This window comes from Xenopus laevis, chromosome 6L (genome assembly GCF_017654675.1).
Source record: "Xenopus laevis strain J_2021 chromosome 6L, Xenopus_laevis_v10.1, whole genome shotgun sequence".
In the NCBI taxonomy this organism is placed as follows: domain Eukaryota; kingdom Metazoa; phylum Chordata; class Amphibia; order Anura; family Pipidae; genus Xenopus; species Xenopus laevis.
In genome coordinates, this window is record NC_054381.1 from 140100216 (window position 1) to 140113382 (window position 13167).

The following is a 13167-nucleotide window of genomic DNA, read 5'->3' on the forward strand; positions in this document are numbered from 1 at the left end:
GTGCAGTTTTCTGCTGATAGGAGCACCGGCCCGGGGTTTCAGGTAAGTCAATACAATCACTTGGGGGTGCCTAACATTTGGCACCCCCAAGTGCACGAAGCCTTTCCTTCTCCTTTAAGTGTGAACAAATTTTCCTTATATAAGGGTGGGCTCATGTCTAGGGCATTAGAGCATCTCGTCTGTCTTTATTATGGCTCATTGGACATTAAGAAGTGGCCACTTTAAACATTACTATTAAACACGGCCATACGACTTTTAGATACCCGCCCTATTCAGATAAACCTAAGCACAAGTTTCGGTAGGCATTAATGAACGCGAGTGAAAATTTGCAACGAAATGTTCGCATTGCCGAAGTAGAGCTAGCGAAAATTTGCCAGCATTCGGCTGCTGAAACGCAACTTCGCATTTTAGTGAATTAGCACAGTGGGAATGAATTTGCGCCTGGTGAAATGGTGCGGAGTGTGACGTTTACCCGTTAGTGAATTTTCCCCATAGTGTGAGGTGGAGAGCACAGCATCAGGGGGCAGCCAAAGGGCCGGTAGTAAGGACCAGGCCCCGTTGTGGTCTATGCTCAACAGGGCTCCCTAAATTAAACGTTTGAAAGACATGCAAGTAGGGTTGCCACTTTTCCAGCAGCAAAACAGACAAAGGGGGTGGGGGATAATGTTGTGGGTGGGATGTGAAATTGGGGCAGAACTGTGCCATCACAGGGGTAGGCTGATAATGTTGGGGAGGTGGGTCCAAAACTTTGTGGGTTCTGATGTCACTTGCCCACAACTGGATGGAATTTAGTCAGGGTTTCAAAACCCCTAGAACCAGACAGGCAGTTTTGCACTGACTGGATAGTCCCTTAAAAATCCAGGTGGGTATCAACTTTACACACAAGTAAAGGGACGAGTGGGGGAAGTAAAATAAGCTCCCCCACCCACCCCTCATGAATAGAGTGCTGCCAAACTTAGGCAATGTTGTACTCATTGGGGAAATGCAGGTCTTTGAACTCCAAAACAGAGTGGAAATTTTTCAAAATGCAGGGCAGGGTGTAAGCTAACTAACAACATACTCCTAACTAAAGCATTTTATATTGGATGATTGTTATTAGACCAACTTCATAAATACTATAACTCCAAAGGGGCCCCTGATGCAAGTGCTAGAGCACTATAGGGGGCAAACTTGCTAATCAGAATTGCAGAATGTATGTTGTATAACTTAAATCATAAATTGCTGTAAAGATACACAGTTCTGTACAATCTTACAATATCATACCGAATGTTTATGACCACTCCCAATTTTGTGGCCACACCCTTAAATTCAGCAGGTTATGAAAGTTTCAACAAATATCTGTGGGGTTTTTTGTTCCCCAGTTTTTACAGTTTTGATAACGAAGGTGAATTGCCCTTTAAGCTGTGAGTCTAACTTTTCCCAAGGGCCCTGTTATCTAAATTGTTACAATTATTTATTTCCTTATCTCAAAATTGTTACAAAAGTATCTTATCTGAACCTTGTGGCTGTTCTGGGCTCTCTGCCAAAAGTCAATTGAACTAGAAACATTGTTTCTTTTTTTTAGCTGTTCAGTGCAGAGAAAATCAGGACTTTCCAGTACAAATGCAGGTCTGTGGGTTGAGCTGTCAAAAGAGGGGCTGTCACTCTGAAAACGGGACTGTTGGGAGTATACAGGTATGGGACCTGTTATCCAGAATGCTTGGGACATGGGGTTTTCTAGATAACGGATCTTACCCTAATTTGGGTCTTCATACCTTAAAGGGATACTGTCATGGGAAAAACATTTTTTTTCAAAATGAATCAGTTAATAGTGCTGCTCCAGCAGAATTCTGCACTGAAATCCATTTCTCAAAAGAGCAAACAGATTTTTTTATATTCAATTTTGAAATCTGAAATGGGGCTAGACATTTTGTCAATTTCCCAGCTGCCCCAAGTCATGTGACTTGTGCTCTGATAAACTTCAATCACTCTTTACTGCTGTACTGCAAGTTGGAGTGATATCACCCCCCTCCCTCCCCCCCCCAGCAGCCTAACAACAAAACAATGGGAAGGTAACCAGATAGCAGCTCCCTAACACAAGATAAGAACAACACTCAATAGTAAAAACCCATGTCTCACTGAGACACATTGAGTTACATTGAGAAGGAAAAACAGCAGCCTGCCAGAAAGCATTTCTCTCCTAAAGTGCAGGCTCAAGTCACATGACTGGGGGCAGCTGGGAAATTGACAATATGTCTAGCCCCATGTCAGATTTCAAAATAGAATATAAAAAATCTGTTTGCTCTTTTGAGAAATGGATTTCAGTGCAGAATTCTGCTGGACTAGCACTATTAACTGATGTGTTTTCTAAAAAAACATGTTTTCCGATGACAGGATCCCTTTAAGTCTACTAGAAAATCATTTAAACATTTAAATAAATCAAATAGGCTGGTTGTGCTTCCAATAAGGATTAATTGTATCTTAGTTGGGATCAAGTACAAGGTCCTGTTTTATTATTACAGAGAAAAAGGAAATCATTTTTAATAATTTGGATTATTTGGATAAAATGGAGTCTATGGGAACTGGCCTTTTCGTGCACAGAGCAAGTGCCACGTGGTAAAAGAGACAGTAAGAAGGAGGTCCCTGCCCTGCAGAACTTACAGTCTAAAGGTGGCCATACACGAACAGATGCGGCTGCGATCCGACGGGATTTTTAGTCCCATCCGATCGAGATCTGGCCGACTTTCGGGGAAGCCCGTCGGGGGCCCCCATACACGGGCCAATAAGCTGCCGACTCGGTCTGTCTGCAGCTTTATCGGCCCGAGTATGGCCACCTTTAGACTGTGGATCCAATGTCAGTTTTTAAGGACAGTGTAGATCACCCACAATAGGGGCTGGAAACATTGTGATAACTGTGTTTGGAGAAATTCCACGTGACTACAGCTGCTACCTATTATCATCTGTGCAGACTTCTGTTGTTTTGTTTGGGTTTAATTCTCATCTCTACATATATATATATATATGTCCCAACCCCAGGTGTTGTACAGGGAGCAGTCATAAGCAGACAAAACAAAACTAAGCATGAAGTTGCTTTTAATTTCCTTTCTCTTGGCCATTGTATTCTCTCAAGAGTCTACATTTAAAAGCAGTTCTTGAGAAATCCACAGTGGTATTTTCACATAATAGCGTCTGGCACCAATGAAAGGAAAAAAAAGTACAAAAAAAAAATAAAAATATTCGCATACACAGTAAAAAGCTGTAACTGGGCACCATCTGATGTCCTCCTACACACTCGCCCACAGACTAAAAGGAACTACTGAGCGTTATTACAGCCCCTTAACGAACTTCCATGCAGAACAGTTTTTAAACATGTCTCTGTTTGTTTCTTTGTATTGGCATAAGGCGAGAATTAACCCTTGTCAGGCCAAGAGCTTGTACCCACTATCCAATGCCTACACTCCGGGGGTGAGAGAGGAAGACGCAGGTTTCCTGCTGGAAAGGATTATTAAACCGTGCAAATCAGTTGATGGCTGCTCTGTTGCAATCATCAGTCTCCATTTCTTTCAATCAAATTAAAGATATAATTCCCATGCAAAAATTTGCATTTTAAAATGTGAAGTCAGAAGAAAATCCGCTGGCCATCTGTTTTTATTTAGCTCCCGATCCGCACAGAGTGGAAACATTTTAAAGATGTTTGGGTATTTTTTTTTTTTAATGTATTTTTATTGCAAGATGTTTATTCAGTTATAAAATGTTTACATGTCCTCATTAGAAATATGTAAAATGGGCATAAACAACAGAAGAGTTATTCCAGGGCTTCCACATATCATAAAAGGATTTTATCCGATTTTTGGGCAATTTTGACAGAAAAGGCTCATTTACCAATGGAATGCACAGTGAAGTAAAAAAAAAGTTCAGCTTCTCCCGTGTGCGCCTGGACTGGGCTGTAGAGAGGATTCATGAAGAAGAAAAAGATGGAGGCCCAGTCCCATGGGCTGCCGTAGTTTTCAGTAAACACCTATCCAGATCTCATTAAAAAGCAAAAAAAATCACTTGGTTTTGACAAGGAAACTAAGATCCTGAAATTGCCACAAACTGCTCAATAAACAAAAAAAATAAAAAAGTTGGGTAAGAAATCTGTGGCCAGTTTGCTGGGATAATTGAAGAGCTACAGCGTTCATTAATCTCCAGGTATATATTCTATAGCCTATATTTTCGCCATGCTTAATTGGAGCGAACAGTGGTCTTTGACTTGCTACTCAATACAGGTAAGGGATGCAAAGTCCGGAAACTTGTTATCCAGAAAGCTCTGAATTATGGCAAGGCCATCTCTCATAGACTCCATTTTAAACAAACCAAAGTTCCTGTTTTTTAAAAATCATTTGCTTTTTTCTCTGTAATAATAGAATAATAACTTGTACTTGATCCCAACTAAAGATATAATGAATCCTTATGACATTTTATATTATTTTTAGTAAACAAAGTATGGTGATCCAAATTACAGAACAATCTCTTATCCGCTTGAGCATTCTGGATAACAAGTCCCATACTTGTACAGGTATGGGATCTATAATCCAGAAACCCATTATCCAGCATCTAAATAATCTAAATAATCCAAATTTTTAAAAAGTATTTCCTTTTTCTCTGTAATAATAAAACAGTACATTGTACTTGATCCTAATTAAGATATAATTAATCCTTATTGGAACCAAAACCAGACTATTGGGTTTATCAAAATCCATCAAGTTCAACCCTTCCAAATGAAAACCCAGCCTCCATACATACACCCCTCCCTGCTTTCACATAAATTATATATACCCATATCTATACTAACTATAGAATTTAGTATCACAATAGCCTTTGGTGGCTTACTAATAAAAAAATAAGGACTGGGGCCATAAACGCATGCCCCCCCCCAGTCCTTTATCTTCATTAATAAACTACAATTACCTTAGGGGTGACTTACTTTGGCTTTTAAGGAATTGTTCAGTATAAAAACTAGGTAAATAGATAGGCTGTTCAAAATAAAAAATGTTTTCAATATAGTTAGTCAGCTAGAAATGTAATGAAAAAAAGCAAAAGCTGGAGTGACTGGATGTGTAACATAAAAGAACAGAACACTACTTTCTGCTTTGCAGCTCTCTTGGTTTCAACTGATTGGTTACCAGGCAGTAACCAATCAGTGACTTGAGGAGGGGCACATGGGTCATAACTGTTGCTTTTGAATCTGAGCTGAATGCTGAGGATCAATTGTAAACTCACTGAACAGTTATGTCCCATATGTCTCCTCCTTTAAGTTGCTGACTAACTCAGAGTTAGAGAGCTGAAAAGTAGGAAGTAGTGTTCTGTGTTCTGTTCTGTTAGACCTCCAGTCACTCCAGCCTTTATACATTACATTTTTGGCTAACTAACTATTTAAGAAACTTTTTTTATTTTGCACAGCCCATCTATTTACCAAGTATTTATTTTTACAGTGAACTGTTCCTTTAAGGCAAGGTGCCAGTCATCTGGTGATTAAGGGCCTCCATACACCAGCCTGTGCTTGGTGTTTAAGATGTACTTTGTTGATCTAGCCTCCTTAGTTCCCGAAGCTCTTACACAGTTTGTGGTCCCTTGTCATGCATTGATTCTAGATTCTCAGCTCTGGCTTGTGTGCGGGACATTAACCCTGACCCCTGGCCTCTGTGCTGGACTAAGCTTGGCGCATACAAGTTCCAATAATAATCTTTCCACGTTAAAATAATAATCTTTCCTGCAAAGATTGTTTGTTTTCAATATAGACATTTGGAGCTGAATCATTAGATATACAGGTAGAAACAACATAAATCTACCTGTATCTCAGGATTCAGAAGTAAACACTGGCTGATGCTCGGGCACCTTCAAAATTTTCCAACCTGATCAACCAACGAGCCGTCCGATATCCAAGTCTTTTGCTGGGCTCGTCTCCCGTCATACACGCACTGATTATCATACGAAATTTTGTTTTGCATGATAATATCTGTGGGTGTATGGCCACCTTTAGAGTGGGAGCAAGGGAATAGGAATTGGGTTTTGGGTATTCCTAATCTGCCACAACCCAATATCTACACACTACTAAATAGATAAACAGCATAACATTCCAGAAACCAGTAAAGATTATTCCATCACACATTCAAGTTTGTACTGACAAGTAGTTGACTCTTGACATTTACAGAAGCCGAGACGCAAGCTGAGCACACAGAGCATTCACAATCCAGAGATACTGACCTGCAAAAACTTGTCTTCAAGAGAACTCAGGCAAGAATGAAACCCCATGAAAGCATGACCTTTAGGGTTACATATTCTTCCAGCAAAGACCACATCTATAAAACTTGCAGTGTATAATGTATGAGCTTTAAGTTTTGAATTCCGCAGAAGACTACGAATAAGCATAAAGTCCATACACCTTTCTTTGTACACTGGAAAACGACATTTACCTTCTTTGTACACTCGAAAGGGACATTTACCTTCTTCTGATCCAAAAGACGTCAAAACAAACATCAATGGAATCTTGGAATCTCTAAAAAAAAAATGTTACCTTGGGTAGAGAAATATACTTCCGTGTTCTAAGGGAGAAATCTCATTTCTGCCTGAATCAACATTCTTTACATTATCTCTTGGATCCTTGAATATCTGCTTTGTTAAAGAAAACATCTAACCACTGTTTGATGGTATTAAGTGTCTCTCAGTGCTGGAATTGGGGAGGGTTACACAGGGATGCCATCCCTTCACTTCTTTCATTTTGTGAAATAGCATCCCCTCAGTGGGGATCAAGAGTTTTGAATCCCAATCTCCTCTCCACTTCTGCATGCAAATAAAATGCAGAGGTGAAATAAAATATAGTTAAATATTTTTATATATTTATAGTTAAATAGATGATAAAAGGAGAGAAAAGTTTGCTGGGACAGAAATAGAGAAGCGATAGAAAAGCGAACATTAACAGATGATATTGAATCATCCTTCCGAGTCCTACCCGAAGGCATGGGCTCCGTTGCCCAAGCTGTTCCCAGCTACCGCCAGCGAACAGCTCGAACGGGTGGGTCCCCCTTTGCCGAAGCCAGGGAGGGCCCACCACCCCGCCCCCCCGAAGGGGTTTGGGGACGTTTGGACTCCCCTTCGCCGAAGCTAGGGGGAGTCCCGTCTACCCTGGGTTCTGCCGAAGCTTCCCCCAGGGCGTGTCATGGCCTGCGAGTCCAGCCAAAAGACCGTGACCCCATCCAGGGTGCTCAAACCAGACACAAAAAAGGTGCTGGAGTGGGCGGTGCAAGGCCATTGGTTGCCTTTTGCAAGGCTCTGGTTGGCAGCCAGAAAAAGAAAAGACTTCCCGCCCACCTAATGGTAAGGGCAAAGGAAGTGAAGCTTTGATTAAGCATGGGTGCATGTGCATCTCCCCTGACTCAAAAGGCAAGTCAGGGGCCACCCTCATGGGAGCACAGCGACCCAGCTTTCATCAAGCTTCCGCTTGCCAGCCTAGTCCAGAGGACCAATGGTTTGATACTACACTTGATCTTAGCCAAAAGGCCGAGCGAACATTAACAGATAAAGAAGGTAGAGGCATCAGAGAGGGTTATAGAGAAAAGGAGAGAAGAAAACAAGGTATACCAAAAGAGAAAATGAATGCATTAAACAGCAGCAGATTAAGGAATAGTGAGAGAATGATATATATATATATATGAAATAATCTTGGGTAATATAAAGGGATGCACCGAATCTCCTAATTTGGATTCGGCCGAACCCTCGAATCCTTCTCAAAAGATTCTGCCGAATACCGAACCAAATCCTAATTTGAATATGCAAATTAGGGGTGGGAAGGGGAAAACATTTTTTTCTTCCTTTATTCGTGACAAAAAGTCACGCACTTTCCCTCCCCGCCCCTAATTTGCATATGCAAATTAGGATTTGGTTCAGTCTGGGCAGAGGGATTCGGGCCGAATCCTGCTGAAAAAAGCCGAATCCCAAACCGAATCCTGGATTCAGTGCATCCCTAGTAATATAGAATGTGATGGGGTTGTTATGACACATAATACACAGGCAAGGAGCTGGATAGTTTTGGGGTCCCTACAGGTCACATACGCATACTGGGCATTAAACTGGGCATTAGAAGGCAATACCAAAATGGAAATAGCAAAATGGTTTTGTTTTAAAGTGGGTAAAACCAGAAATTATTGGTGCCTGAGGCTTATTATAACAATGGGTGTGGCCTAAGGTTGTGCTGACTCTCAAGGCCAAGTCTTTTCAACTTCTGCCCATTTCAGGAAAGAATTATATATGTCACTGAAGTTGAAATCTTTTTGATCTAGCATTAAGGTACAATGACCTTGTGCTCTCTGACATGATTTAGGACTGAAAAGAATAATTAAGACACAAGGAAAGCCTGTATACAGGCATGGGATCTGTTAAAACCTGTCATCCAGAAAGCTCCTAATTACGAAATGCCTGTCTCCCATAGACTCCATTTTATTCATTATTTCTCTGTAATAATAAAACAGTAGCTTGTACTTGATCCCAACTAAGATATAATTAATCCTTATTGGATGCAAAACCAGCTTGGTCCCGAGCATTCTGGTCCCATACCTGTATAGAAATTAAGGGGCAGATTTATCAACATAATTCTAATTGAAATTAATGAAATTTTTCTTTTTTATGGTCAAATTTTTATGGAAAAATTCGAATTAGATTTTCTATATTTATCATACTTTGGCACTTAAAGAATTTGAATTTGACTATTAGCCACCTAAAGCCTGCCGAATTGATGTTTGAGTCAATGGCAGAGGTCCAGGGATCAATTTGGAGTTGTTTGCAGCTTTCCTGACATTCAAGTTTTTTTCGGGGAAAAAACTCAAATTAAATTTTTTAAATTTGAATCGAATTCGATTCAAATTCAATTAAGAGTTTCAAAATTCAATTTTTTAAATTTTTTTTTAGAATGGTCGAATTTCGAATTTATGCGTGTTTAGGGGAGTTTTTAAAAACTCACATGAATTCTAAATTCGACCTTTGATAAATGTGCCTCTCAATTCTTAATAGCCGCTGAACAGGGAGCATTGATTATAACTTTGTCGGTGGATTTGTTCCATCTTTGTCCCAGGGTAGCTGTGTTTATAGCTTCTAAATGACCTTTATGTTTGTGAATTACATATTTTCTGTGCCTCCTATTGCTTTCAAGGGCCAATAACACCAGGGACGGACTGGGGAGCCTGGGGCCCACTGGGGCTGCAGTTGCAGGGCCAGCATCCACTACCATGACCCCCCTGCATGCGCTGCCCAGTGCCGCACACATGCACGTGCATGTAAACTGTTGGGACAGTCTATGGCAGCAGGAAAAGGAAGCTCAGGGTGCGGATCTGGGCCAGCGGGGCCAACAAGAGCCTGGGGCCCACCAGGTTTTTTCCCAGTGTCCCACTGGCCCAGTCCGACCCTGAATAACACCATGTATACGACCTGTATAAGTGAGGGTAACTCAAGCTACTTGTAAATCAAGTCAACATAAATTCACACCTATATTTATTGAATGTAAAGCTATGACTATTAAAAGCCTTACCTATAAACAGATAAAGGTGTTACTGATCTGATCAAAGATGCCACAGCACCCACTTTGGCGGCTTCTACTGCACCACTCCCTCTGTAACGCACAGTTTCGCCATAGTTGACAAACGGCTCATTGTAAACAACAATCTTCCCTTTCGCTTCCTTGGATCTGTTGTGAAGTTCTGCGAAAGACGATACCACAATGACTTCAGCTGATATTCCTGGAAATAAAATGACACGAATACCATTAATTCTATTTTCATCTTTTTATTTGCAGTGAGTTGTTGTGCTGTGCACGTTATGTTCCAATATATGACACAGCTCCAGTCAGGAAAATAATTTAAAAAGCCTTTATGTGCTGTGCACGTTGTCAGAGATTAAAATACCGTTGTACGATTTTTAACTTTTCGAAGACCAAACAGAAATAAACCCAAAAAACAAAGCCTTAGGTACATGGTACATGCTAGCAACAGGAATGTTCCTTTCAACTAAATGATTGGTTGCATTGGTTCTTCATCAACAGTTGAGAAACAGCAGCAGATAATATTCCCCATAGACTACACTTGGTAGCTTGTGATTGAAGGCTGGACATACACCATATGATATCTTATTTAGCTAATCTCTTCTCGATTTGGTCACCCAAACACTGCGCTAAATCAGTCTGATCCAATTGTTGACCTGGGACCAACGACTAGATCATACCATGGGCCTATGGAGACTTGTTGGGTGAAGACGGCATAAACCCTCCAATGTGGTCCTTGTCCAATAGGCTTTCAAATCTGTTTGATAGATATCTGGCCAATATTTGCCCATTTATCAGTTGGACAGGCCCTCCCAATGGTCAATAAGCTGTTTCCTAGGTCTGGAGGAGGTAAGTCAACTGCTTTTATGGACTTATCTATGGCCGCCTAAACATAGACTACCTTTCACTGTAGTGAAAACAATAATAACATAGCCCAAAAAAATAGTTTGTCTTCGGCACACCACTTACTTGATATTTATAGGGTGCATTCAATCCCAGGCTGCTTCAAGCCCAACGCAGTAATCTCTTGAAAACGGGGAAAAAGAAGCACACCATACTTCGGCTTCTGCCTTCAAAGCATTTTATTGCAGCAGAGATGTGGCAGAAGCTTTGGGGGACAACCCCTTCCTCAGGTGCATTACACACTTGGAGGCACATTTATTCGACCCTCGAATTTAAATCCTTCGATTTCGAATATCGAATTTTGAAATTTGAAGATATTTTCATTCGAATCCTTCACTCGAGCTTAGTAAATGTGCCCCCTAGTGAACACATAGCATTAAATACCCTTCAACTCCATGTGTAAACAGAAACAAAAATGAACGGTTCTCTGAATTATCTGTTGCAAAACATTTTTTTCATAAAAAACATACTGTTTCTCAGGTAAGATGGACTGTATTGGAACAGGTTAATCCGCTGAGAGGGGATAATGTGCGGAAACAGTTGCTAAGAAAAGAGGCAGCATGGATAAAAAGATTCGATTCTCTTGTACCTAAAGGATTGAATGAGAGTTTTAGTTTACAATGCTTTATTTATTGATAATAAATGTTTTTAATGGGTTATTAACTATTATTATATTGCAGGCAATGAATTTTATGCATCACTATGGATTGGGGCTTTCATGCAGATTAATGATGGACATGTTTGAAACTTTGTATAAATTGCTCGTGAAGGGTTAACTGAAAAAATGGGGTCGAAGGGTATTTAATGCTATGTGTTCACTAAGGGGGTCATTTTTCAAAGTCCGAATTTATCTCAATATTTTCTGCTACAAACTCCGATCAAATCCGCTCGGGTTTTTTTACACTTATTTATTATTACATTTTCCTGAAAATTAGCTTATCAGGAAAAAATTTGATTTTCATGAATTTTTCTGACCTTTTCATCCGATTTTCACGATTTCACGTTATTTTCACCCGAGTATTGCCTGAAACCCATCGCACATCAAAAAATCTTTGGGACTTCTCCCATTTGACTTATATGCAACCTCGACAGGTCTGAGATGCCGGAAAATTCCGAAAAATTCGTGATTTTTTAAAAGTCAGATTTTATAAATAAAATAAAAAAATCACAATTTTTTTGTGATTTTTGCATTCGGAGTTTAGTAAATAACCCCCTAAGTGTGTAATGCACATGAGGAAGGGGTTGTCCCCTAAAGCTTGTGCCACATCTCTGCTGCAATAAAATGCTTTGAAGGCAGAAGCCAAAGTATGGTGTGCTTCTTTTTCCACTTTTTCAAGAAATAATAACAAAGCAACACAGACTGAACATGATTTTAGTTATTTCATTTTAGACAACGCGGCTCATTTCCAAACACAAGTCAGACACAAAGGAACCTTGCGATTACTATCAGTTTGTACTTGAAGTAATTCCAAAGGTCCGTTAGTGGGATGTATCAATTGCAACACAAGTCAGACACAAATAATGTTTTTTATGCAATGCACCATGAGTGATGCCATCCACACACAAATACAAGATGGAAATGTGAGCCACAACTTGTGCACAACATAACAAAATGAGAGTTAATTTGTGTCCTTAATGTTGTACTGCACACAAGCAACAGTGTTTGTGTGACTGTGATCAGGTCCGGACTGAGAATTAAAATAGGCCCTGCCATTTCAGGTACACAAAGGCCCAAACAGCCCCCCACCAGCCCACTAAATACTGACTTTCTATGGCACCTTATAGCAGCCCCTCTGGCATTTGCCAGAACCCACAGATTATCAGTCCGGGCCTGACTGTGATGATGATGAAAATACCAGTCCTACTATTCTGCCTCCTAAGGAAAAGTGCCAGGAACTGACGTGAACGATGATCAATTGCTATAAAGCACAGTAGAATATGCCACCTATTTTCAGTTCTCCGGATAACAGACCTTTCTGTAATCTGAATCTTCATACCGTAAATCCAGAAAATTATGTAAAAATTTAATAAATCCAATTGGCTGGTTTTGCTTCAATAAGGATTAATTATATTTTTGTTTGGATCAAGTACAAAGTACTGTTTTATTATAATAGAGAAAAATTAAATCATTTTTAAAAGTTTGAATTATTTGGATAAAATGGAGTCTATGGGGCAAATTCACTAAAACGCGAAGTGGCTAACGCTAGTGCAAATTCGCCAGCGTGACATCATTTTGTTACTTCGCCGATTTACTAACGCCCGCTGGCGTAAATTCGCTAGCGAAGTGGACATACTCTAGCGCTACTTCGCAACCTTACGCCAGGCGAAGTTGCTCTATGCCGATGGGACGTAACTATGCTAATTCACTAACTTGCGCATTTTACTGAACGTTACCTCTTGCGCCAGACTTGCCTTCACCACCTCAGACCAGGCGAAGTGCAATAGAGTAGATAGGGATTGCTTCAAAAAAAGTTTTAAATTTTTTCTAAGTCCCAAAAAACGCTGGCGTCTTTTCCTTTTTTAAGGGTGATAGACTGAAAAAGATCGAAAAAATTTTTGGGGGTACCCTCCTTCCCCCCTACATTTCCTAACATATGGCACCTAAACTATACAGTGGGCACATGTGTAGGGGGAAAATACCAACTCTATTTTATTTTATGAAGATTTCCCAGGCTTGTGTAGTGTAATGTATTTGCTGCTACATATACGTCCATTCA

At 40.2% G+C, this 13167-nt stretch overlaps 1 protein-coding gene across 3 annotated transcripts in view; it reads right to left on the reverse strand.

Moving 5' to 3' along the window:
- The window catches only part of cpq.L (carboxypeptidase Q L homeolog), a 253118-nt gene that overhangs the window by 160690 nt on the left and 79261 nt on the right, over nt 1–13167 (reverse strand). For all 3 annotated transcript variants that reach the window (XM_018266440.2, XM_041565425.1, NM_001092082.1), the window contains 1 exon segment: nt 9539–9746. In XM_018266440.2, coding sequence (XP_018121929.1) covers nt 9539–9746 — 208 coding nt within the window.